General features: G+C 34.9%; 1 protein-coding gene across 12 annotated transcripts in view; it reads left to right on the top strand.

The window, feature by feature from the left end:
- The window catches only part of EML5 (EMAP like 5), a 138,059-nt gene that overhangs the window by 46,410 nt on the left and 80,154 nt on the right, over positions 1 to 11,495 (top strand). For all 12 annotated transcript variants that reach the window (XR_013929399.1, XM_080395102.1, XM_080395101.1 and 9 more), the window contains exons 3-5: positions 1,846 to 1,944; positions 2,509 to 2,577; positions 5,091 to 5,276. Coding sequence is in view for 11 of the 12 variants with exons in the window: in XM_080395100.1 (XP_080251226.1) it covers positions 1,846 to 1,944; positions 2,509 to 2,577; positions 5,091 to 5,276 (354 nt within the window). In the remaining variant the exon portion in view is untranslated. The remainder of the gene's footprint in view (positions 1 to 1,845; positions 1,945 to 2,508; positions 2,578 to 5,090; positions 5,277 to 11,495) is intronic.

The raw sequence follows: 11,495 nt of genomic DNA, 5'->3' as shown, positions 1-11,495 counted from the left end.
AGAGCCTTAATAATTTAAGGTCAAAAATATATCTTAGTTAGGATTGAAGTCCCCTAACTCTGTGTTCTAAAAAACACTGTCTGTGATGTGTTTTAGGAGTACCCAGTACTGATTCTTATGTTTAAAGCCATAAATGGTCAGAATTTAAGCTGTCCACTTTTCTCAGCATTTCTGTATGATCACCTTTCTCATTGCATTTTTTGTGGTTTCAAAGGAATGTTGGATACAGGTTTTTCAAGATCTGCATCTCCAGAATTGTCTCCATATGGAAATAGAGTAGAACACAAATCCAGTTCTGGAAGATCTGCAAAATATCTTTGTTTGCATCTTGCCTATCCTTTTACATCCAAATTTGTCAGAGTCACTGACCAGGTTCTTTTAGAGGGTTCAATGTTTGATATTAAACATACTTATTTGATACATTTAGCATTACATGGGGTTTTGATTTAATAGTGATACAGCAATATACTGAAATCACAACACAAACAATTGCAATATACAGATGAATCACAAGAAAAATGTGGTTCCTATTACTGGTTTGCTTCTATGTGATCACTGTAACGACGCTGGGCGGCATCTCCAGTCACTAGGAAGGAATATGTGGATTGAAGTGAGGTCAAGCTCAAGGTCTCTTCAAAGTTTGTTTTATTAGTTGTTCAGTTTTTATATTTTGTGTTGGGCTGTGCCACAAACACACACTCTCTTTCCCAGCCCCAACTAGTCTGGCTAGCTCAGGAAGACGTTATTTATTCTTGATTCACTTTTGTTAATTGTCTTGGGAACCTGATGATTCTCTGGTGCAGCTGTGTTATCTAAACCCAAGATTACCCTACAGTCTCTCTGGTTTTGAGAGAAGTTCAGCTTTCTTTATGGTATATTCTTGCCTGAGCTTGCTGGCTTTTTGCTCTTCTCTGGGCTATACTCCACTGTGGGGGTGTCCTGGTTGGTAACAAGATTTTCTAGTTCTCGGTTCTCCTAAGAACATAATTTAATCTCCCTTTTTGAGAAGTCCGTGTATCAGCTTCTGTCTGGAAAGGCATCACCCAATTTTTTTGTGATGGATATACATAGTGGTAAAACTATTCTGCATTTATGCCCCTCGTTCTGTGGTACGACTGGAATTGAACTGCTTGGAGGTGTAGCTGGAATTGAAACTGATGTTCCTTCTGAGATGAATTCAAGGTTTCTTCAAAGATGGAATAGGAAGGTTGGACTTTACAGTGTCTGAAAAATTGAAATTGGCATTAATAAATAGAGCATACGGATAGCATTTGTATTTAATTTGTTTCTTTTTCTTCTCATAATCTTGGAGCTTTTCAGACAGTAATTATGTTATTGGGAATAGTTTTCTGACTTTGGGGAAAAAATAATGAAGTTTGGGGTTTGCTTTTATTGTTGCAAACTCACTTTGATAATCTACATAAAAATTGAAACTCAGTTTGTCTTTAATGTGTGCAGGTATTAACTACTGAACAGTGAAAAAACCTTTGTCCTAAAATTTTCATTTATACAGATTAAGATGTCACAATTCATGCATAAACTGAACAAATTTCTCCTGGCTGCTGCTTGCCATGTGTGCTGTATATAATTTTATGTATTAAACTTTATAAATCAGAAATATATTCTTATCTGAGAAGATCTTTCTTCTTTATGATCATGATGTAACTGAAGAGAAGCATCTATGGAAGCTTTGGCATAAGATGTTGTATCTTTAGTTTTCTTCCATATCAAAATGTAGCTACTAGCTCAAATACGTTATGAATTTGTTATCAGTCAAAATGGTGACTACCTTTCATTAATATATTGAGTTAATTTTATTTATTTGTTTAATTTTGACATTTTTAGCGTTTGGTCTCAGTTGGTTTGGATTCAAAAAACACAGTTTGTGTATGGGACTGGAGAAAAGGAAAATTGTTATCAATGGCTCCGGGTCATACAGACAGAGTAAGTATAACTGAAGAATTTGGGTGTCAATACAATTTTAGTTTGTTAAACCATGTCTGTCGATACATACTAAAACTATGTCTGAACAAAAACCAGTTTGTTTTAGAAAATGAATTTGCATAAAGCTTGGATATGTATTAAAGTATGTAAAGATATTTAAGATATTTACCTCTCTTTCAAAAACAGAATGTGTAACTCACTGTTTATTTGTCTGTAGTCTGCTGAGACTGTAAGCATGTAGGGGAAGTGCAAAATTAATACACTTCCTAGACCCTAATCCCCATATAGGAAATCAAAATGCAAATAATCACTTAAATTTATCTAGTCTTTAAGTGAACCTTAATGTTGTTTGTACCATATGTTCTAATTACTGTAGGAAAAAATACCAAACAGAATATGAGCTATAGCAATTTCAGTATTGAATGAGGGGATTATAAAAAGACATCCCAATAGTTCCAATTAAAGCAGTTCAGACTGTTAATTTGCTACAAGTTTTTACTGTTTTAACTGTCCCATACTAGAAAGGCCATCTCTGCTGACATCCTTGGGTTCTTTTATGTGCAGATATTTGATATTTCTTGGGATTTGTACCAGCCAAACAAGCTCGTCAGCTGTGGTGTAAAACACATCAAGGTAATGAAATAAATGTTAATTCATTAAATATTTAAACTGCAGTTGTTTATACTCTATAAAATATGTAAAATAGACTCTAAAAGGAATATATAATTATAATATGAAAAGTCTTCTGTAAGAATAGCATTACTTCTTAGGAACTGGAATCATGGATCACACCTGACTACCCTAGACATTTTATAAGATACACATAGTGGAAAACAGGCCATTTCTACTCGAAAGAGTTCATGCCCTGACAGAAGGAATGAAAGAGTTGTTGGTAGCATTGTATGTAATGATCGTAATATAATTTAAAATTTAGGTTGTCTAAAATACACTGTTTGAAATCCCAAATAACAAAAACAGGATGTTTATGTTAAGGTGAGTCCAGATACACAAGTTTCTGATTCTTACACAATAGATGTTACACTGCGGAGGTGAAATGAGTTGAAAAACCATTTCTTACAGTTTGAGAGTATGAGGATACAGTGGAAAGAAAGGAAAATGCTTGATCTTTCTTTTAATTCTTTTTTTTCCCCCTGCTGTTCTTCTTACCTTTGTCATTTTGAGCACTCTGTACCTGTTACAGGATTCATAATTTGGACAGTTAATGTCTTTTTCAAGTAGTGTTTCATAGAAACACTTTGTTTGATCCATGTACCAACTGCCATGCAGAAACAGCTTTTTTTTCAGGTTTAGCTCTTTCAGCAGGATTATCAATGCTTGACTGCCATAAAATATGTTTCCTAAAGTCACTGCCTTTTCCCATGCACTGTCTTCTGTGTTACCACATAACAGCAGTAGATGGCAGCTTGAAAGTTCTGTATTGCTCTTATGTGTAGGTTCCTATAGCGAGGAAAAAATGTGTTGCTTTTTATACAACAAAATTTTAGATTAATATGTATTAATGGTTTATTGAAAAAAACTCGTTCAACACGTTGGCTAGATTGCATACATCTTTGATTTAGCATAACGTTTAGCATGTAATTTACAGATTTCCATAAGCTTGATTAATAATGATCTTTTTTTTCTACTTCAAGATCTAAAAGGACCATTATGCCAAGTGAGCTAATATTTGCCAGCCGTGATTTAGTATATTTAAGGTGGCTTTATGATATCAAAGCATATCTATTTAGATAAGCAAAAGTTTATCTGGACAACTTTTAAGGTTCTATGAAGCCTTTTTAAATACCAATAGCATTTTAAAAATAATTGGTGTTTCCTTTGAGAAAACATTAAGTAAAAATCTGAATCCTATAGATTTATAGGTGTTTGGATCAGGCAAGAGATTTTTGTTGTGCGTTTTTTTTAAGCTATCCCTTCTTGTTCTTTCAGGTATCAATAACTATCATGTTTGTAATACTAAGTTATGTAGATAATTCCAGCTGGGCTGATATTGAGGAATTACTTTTTTTAGATATGTTGCCTACTTCTATATTAGAGCTAGGTGTTTGATTTGTGCAGTGATTGTGCAATTACTTCTCAAGCAACTGTGCACTCTGGTTAAAGAAATACTAGTTAAGATACAGGGATTTGTCTAGTCAGTATATGGTTATTTCTTAATTACAGTATTGCTGGTACAAAAATCTGTTCATTGTAACTGCTAACATTGTCTTGTATTAATTGAAGTCTCTGCTCAGAATTTTGAATAGATTATTGGTAACAGAGAAACTTGCTGTGAAATATGTGAACATTATAAATAAACATGTACACAGGGAATATGCTGAGACAATGTAAGAGTAACCTGTCAGCAGTGATGAAATAAATCATTTTCACATTTTGCACTGCATTACTCAAGCAGCTTCTTGACTTTCCCGTGTTGCTTGTTTGTGGAGATCTCAGAAACTGGAGTGTAGCTGGATATTTGGTTGGCAGGTATTGTGCTCTCTCAATAGACTTTGCAAGTCTTCAGTTTCAGAGTCATTAGAACATGTTGCATCATCTAGGAGGAAATTCACTCTTATGTGATTGCTTTAATCACATGCTAATGGTTTATTAGAAAGTTCTCAAAAATGTCCGCCTTAGATGGCTGGTTTGCATGATCAGTGGTTCTGATGAGAAGTGGTAAGTCTATAATAAAACCAGCTGCTTTCAAACAGAGCAAATGGAACCTTATCAGAAATGTACGTGCTTAGATTGCATCTTTAAATGCTCAAAGTAACATAAAGTACAAATGCAGCATTTGCAAAGTGGAAGTCTGACATCAAAGACAGATCAGATAATTCTATTACGAAACACTTTTCAAAAATGTCTGAAAATACAACTGACTCACAAGTTATAATTTGAAATATTTTTTTGATTTAATACTGATAACCCGAAACTTCTTCCCAGCTAGTCTGCTAATGCTGATTTTATAGAAAGATAAAGTTAGTTAATAGCATAAAAAGTTGTTAATCAACTGGAGAGCTGAAGCAGGGAAAATGGTATGAATGATGTTGTCTTTTGGATGTAAGGTACTACTCTTTCAGGTGTATGCATTAAATTACAGGATATTAGCGAAGTATCCATTTTTTTTAAATCACTTTATGTTGCAGTTCTGGAGCTTGTGTGGCAATTCATTGACACCAAAACGTGGTGTTTTTGGCAAAACTGGTGATCTCCAAACTATATTGTGCCTAGCCTGTGCCAGGGATGAAGTGACATATTCTGGTGCACTGAATGGAGATATATATGTGTGGAAAGGAATCAACCTTGTACGGACAATACAGGGAGCACATGCTGTAAGTATATCTTTTTAAATTAATATAAAATGTTAGATAGATTTCTGGAGAGCTGGAAAGGGCAATGCAAGATCACGTGGTCTGTGTTCCTAAAAAATTTCAGTGACTGTTGCCTATGATTGCTGTTACGGTAGAAAGTGAGTGCTAGACTGAGAAATACATTCAGATGTCTATTTATGTCTCCCATTATCATTGATGAGGAACTTAGTAATCAATAAAGCCTGGAATGCATTTAAGTTTACTCTTAAGTAGACATGTATTAGTCTGTTCAATTACCATGCGTGGGTATATATAATGACATTTTATATACCAGAGTTGAGTATATAGCTGCTTGCCCCCAAAGAACAGGGATCTGCTTTGTCTGACTTTCTTTTGTGGATGCCTCATTAATCCAAAAGCATCTAAGGTGGCCTGGACACCTATATTTAGGCAATTGGTGTTGAAACAAAGAAACAGGTCGGCAGAGAGGCTGTGGACTCCATCCACTTCTCTGTCCATTTGGTGACACTTGCAACATGGCTGGGCACACCCCTGAGCAACTTGCTGTTATCTGAACCTGCTTTGAGCAGGGGTTTGAACTAGGAGCTCTGCAGTTTTCTCCCAACATCAACTATTCTGTCATTTTGTGAACTGAGTCCTGCTGGCTGGTTGTCTGGTAACTCTAGAGTCCATTGATTCTATGAACTGTAATGTAAGCCCAAACGCCTATCTCGTTTGTAGACACATATGTTTTAAGTAATTTTAGCTCGATTCAATCACTCTTCCTTGACCTATGTTTCTGCCTTTTACTGTATTCATTCAGCTTTTTAGAACAGTATACAGCTTTGAAAAGTGAAGACATATCAGTGAAAGTGTAATAAAATTTTTTCAAAAGTGCTTGGTAAGACTTCCTTTTACTTTTAATCAAAATGTTTAATGTAACTATGAAGTAACTATGGGTTTGCTGCATATTTTTTTTATTTTATTTTCCATATTCTTTCAAAGCATATGGTTTTGCGATTAAAGTAGGTAGCAAAAAAACACTTAGTGGTTTGCAATCTAATTTGTGTATGCCAGACTATGAGAGTCTTCATTTTCTGTCATAGCAGTAAGTCATATGTGGTTATATAATGCAAGATTCAATTTCTAACTTGACCAAGTATCAATTCAAAAACAAAGCAAATCAATTTCTGGTGGTTTTAACCTAAGCAGCATGAAAATGCCAAGGTAACTTTATGAAGCTATATTATTTGCTGGTTGAAGGTTGATTTTCATTTCAGAGAGCATTGTACTTTCTAGATAATGTTTGAAGTTCTCTTATTAACAATTGAAAATAGTGTGAAAACACAAGCATATGTGTTCCTATATTGCAACTTTGAAATTCTAGGTAAAATCAATAGCAATTATTCTTTCTTACATTAATGTGTTTGTTTTAACTGGCAGTATTGGACTGGATGGGATGATGTATATAACTGAAGTATTAAAATCACTCTTTATGATTTGAACAGGTAGAATGGAGGGGACCCAAAGTGATGAATAATATGTATGTGGGAGAGGTTGCAGTCAGTCTGTAGTAAGGAGACTCTTGGTTTACTGATGATTTAGAAATGTACATTCAGGACGGTTGCAGCTTGTTGAATTAACTAATAATTTAAAATTGATTGGACTGCTTATTCAGACAGCTGTATAATGACAGTGTATCTGATTATGAACAAAAATAAAGTTATGAAGAACATAAGTGTGGGAAACATAACCTAGACTATGTTCTGCACTTGAGATTTCATTACATACATGTAAGTTATGTGTATTAAAATACATATATACACACATGCATACCCTCCTATATGCATCTATAGAAATACTAAATATATTAAAGAAAGCCCAAATTATAAACCAAGAAGTAGGAAGGTATATTTTAGCTTTCAAATATTCCCTGATTCTTATTCTATACCTTCAGATTTGGTTTTAGTGTTCATATTTAGTATTCAATAGTGTTCTGTTCTGTGTTTTCCTAAGGTGATGTGCACATTTACTTTTTGATGTTGAAGTTAGTGGAAGTAAAATTTTTAAAATGCTTATACTGCATATGCACACCTGGATTCCCAGAGGCAAGAATGCACTTTGTCTTCTATCCGAAACTGATCAGGAAAATACACTCCCATCCTGTTAAATGCTGTAGTAGACACCAGTCCTGTATATTCATGTATTTGTTACTTGGAGTGTTAGAGTTCCAATAGTTTATTTCTCAGAATAACGCAGTGCTTTTCAGCTGTTTCAGTGTGAAATGACCCAACTGATAAAAGTAGGATGATGAGAGCTTGTTGCTCCATTAGCTTATGTGCTGTGTCGGTTCTTTGTTGACCACAAGATCAAATTTGAAGTGCCTTGCTCCTTACTTTCAGTAGCGTCGGTGGATGGAGCTCAGGTGACCTTGGAGTAGGTCTCATCTAGCCTTTTAGTTCTGCTTCTGTCCTTTAGGCTCAATGGAGTTGTAGTTTCCAGTACTGAAAATTAAGTAAGGGCACTAGTCCGTGGCTTTGGAATTGATTTTCAGAAGAGATTAGAACCACTACAAATCTCACCAATTTCAGGGGGGAAAAAAAAACCACAATAAAATCTCTTCTGGAAGCTTACTTTCCAACAAAATTAACCCTTTTTTTTTTCTTTTTTCTTTTTTTTTCCCCCAGAAGAATACTACCTTAAAGGATAATGTTGTCAGACTATGTAAGCACAAAATAGAGCAGCTTGGAGTAAGAGTGCCGCTTCAACCATACTAAACTATTACCATCATGTTTTACAGTTATTTTATACTTAATTTCAGAAATCATTTATCAATGGAGCTTCTCATCCACTCTTTTAAAAAAGAGATGCAAGTGTAAATGATAACATTTGTGATGTACATGTGTTAAAAGCACAGTGTGCCCATAGTAGGGAATTGATACAGATTTTTGTAGACTATATGACAGTGCTGGAATTGTCCCTGCATGCCTGTTTATCACCCTGCATTATTACTCCTCGACAGGCTTGAATTAAACTGCAAATTTATTCAAGGAAGGCATGTCTTATTATTTGCATAAAGTACCATGTATTCCTTTCTTGCAGCATAAACAGTAGGTATCTGAGATGCAGGAAACATTTTCTAAAGTACATTAGTGATATGAGGATATAGTTCATCCAGCTGGCAGTGGTCTACATTAATATAGAAAATGGGTTCTTCTCCAAACTTTGGCTATCTTTGTTACAGTTACCCTAGCTGAAAACATTTTTCATTTTATGAGTAATTCAATGTGAAAAATAAGCCATGCTGTCCTAGTATAAGCAACTGAGGAAACAGACAGCAACTTTAACACTAGCAAGCAAAATAAGAATTCACAGCTAAGCCAGATAATCTGTCATCTGTCACAGCAATACTAAGAACTGTAGACAAGAAAGAATAGTTTCCAGCAGATCCCTATCTGAGTTTGAGTAGTAACAAAGTTGAAAGCAAATAGGTTGGGATGACTGGGGAATTAGTTGGAATAGGACTGGAGAGTTCACTTAAAGTAGAAGTAGGGGTGAAAAGTAGAAAAAGATGGAAACGAGCAGGGGTTAAGAGTAAAGACACAGAGTTCATGCGCAGGGAACACTGGATAGCAATGGGAATCTCAAATTCTAGTTTTGCTGATATCTCCTAAATAATATGACTAATAATGAAAGCTTAAAAAGGGAGAAAGAAAACAGAGCAACATGAAAGCATATGTAAGTTCACTGGCACTGGTAGTACTTCAGGAGATTATTTGCAAGCAGCGCATCTGATTCTGGAAAGTTAACATATACCTTGGCTAAAAAAAAAATACAGTTTCTTAGATGTCTTATTTTTGTACCAGCGCAAAGAACAGACTATGGAGTCTTCTATTTATTTTATCATCTTATATGTTCTAAATTCAAGGTAGACCATGACTGTTAAGATACATATATACACACAAGATGTTACTTGGGTACTAAACCAAAATAGCATCTTTATTTAAAAACACTGTATGTTTTAAAGATTCTTGTATGCTATGCCTTTGCCTTGCATAGTAAATGTATATAAGATGCTTTCTCAGCAGCTGAATAATTTATTTTGAGATAGTCTTTCAGAGGTGCACATTAAAGTTGTGTGGATTGATGTCAGAAACTGAGGTTAAATAACAGGCTTGAGGTTAAATAACAGGCACACTGTTAAAACTATTGCACGCCTTTGTCAGTTTGCTGAATACTGATTAAATATAGATGGAAACAATATAATGAACTTAAATGAATGGTTTTAAGCTCGTATCATGTACCAACACATTAAGTTATGGCGTGTTTTTCTCCTACTGCTTAGACTAGTCATGAATTTGAAAGGTAACTGTCCATTTATTTCAGCCAATGAGAGGCTTATAGGCAACTATTTTAAATTCTTGTAGTAATATACCCATTTTCTAACTGTTCTGTGGGTGATTTGTTAGATAGGAAGATTAAATTTCACAGTAATGGCTCTCTATTGTAGACTTACTGACACCAACCTTAAATGTTTGCATTCCATTTCCTTGCTATGCAGTATATATTGGGAGAGACAGCGTCTTAGGATAAGTGCTGAACATACATGTTGCTTTACATGGTAGCATCTATGCCCTGAATTGTGTCTAGGAGTAAAAAGGAGGCACTGGGGTTCTTACTGAACTGTTATAATGTCTCTGTTCTCTGTGTTGCTCAGCTGTAGTCACTTCTGAAGTTTCCATAGGATTTTTCAAGCTTGATACTAATTATAGCAAACTGCAGTCATGTGTGTTAGGAATGGCATAGCCAGAGTTAGTGTGATGGATTTTATATAAACAATTGCATTTAGATAAATTACACGTGGTTTTTGTCTATTGGAGGCAAGATAGGTACAGCAGCAATAGAAACACTGAGACTACCTCACTATTGGAAGCTTCTTGGATATAAGGAGTGGCAAAATATTCATGCAATAGAGACCATCTTTGTCAAGTTCTTGTACTTCTCCAGCTTTGAACTATCATTTCTGATAAATCTGGGCATTTATTTCTTTGTTCTCATTCAACTCCTTTTTTTTTTTTTTTTTTTTAATTTGAGGGAACACAGATGTGATATCAACTGGTTATATTGGAAAAATAGGAAATATTCTGCATTCTGAGAAGACTGCTGATCAATTTGAGGCGTTATTTCCAGAATTTTTCCATTCATTAGGAAGTGTAATGAAAAATTTATAACAGAATAAGGCAGTCTGTATGTCAAACTTCGTAACTTTTAAGGTGGAAGACTTATCTACACCCTATATTTTGATTCAGGAGCACAGTCGATCTTTGTTGCTCACGCTATTCAGTTGGATCAAACAAAGTCAATGCAATTGTTTGCCTCTCATTTCTGGTAGAAGGCTATTGACTGTCAAGAATCACATTATGTTAATGACAGTTTCAGGCTGAATGATTAAGAGAAGCATGAAGAGTCCAAAGTTGAGTTGCATTAACAGTCTTGGCAGTTCCTAAAAGGAAAGATTTAGTGGAAGAATTATGACTGGCCAAGCTACCAGAGTAAAGAAACTGTCTTTTCCTCATTAAGTGTGAGCCTAACAATTAAGTGAAGACTAGCTAAGCTCAGCTTCTTCCATTAGGTACTTACAGTCTCCATTAATAAGGCACTTTTTTTGTAGCTTTCATCTAATAATTCTATTCCAGTGGCACATAGACTGAAATGAGAATGTCCTATTACATTTCAAGAGATTGAGCAAGCATAACATCTGTGAAATCTCCTTGACAACCAGTATGTCCTTTTCAAGATAAGAATATTCTGTGAAATGGAAAACAGATTAATCCTGGATCCACTTGATCTTATCTTCAGAACATTCAGCCAGCTTCCCACATGGCCAAATGTCTGATTCTTTTTTTAATACTGACTAATTAAATCATGGAATTCAGAATGAGTTAATTAAAGGAAAGGGAATAATTCTATTATCAAGGTTGCATTCCAAAAAGAGCTTTAAAATATTTAAATATGCCAGAACTTGGTCAGAAATCAGTATATGGTACAAAATGAGCCAAAATTCTTCTAGCCTTTTTTTTGCTTAATGGCACTGAAAAGTTAATGCAGTAAAACAGACAAACAGACACCACACCCCACCCCACACCCCCCCACACCCCCCCCCAAAAAAAAAAAATACAGTTTGAGTAGTATTTTCAAAAATCTCTAGGCTCCTAAAGAAACAGAAAGAGGATTTTCAGG

The sequence above is a fragment of the Falco punctatus genome, assembly GCF_963210335.1.
Source record: "Falco punctatus genome assembly, chromosome: 7".
Classification (NCBI taxonomy): Eukaryota; Metazoa; Chordata; class Aves; order Falconiformes; family Falconidae; genus Falco; species Falco punctatus.
The sequence above is the reverse complement of the archived record's forward strand: the minus strand, read 5'-3'. Positions and strand labels throughout refer to the sequence as shown.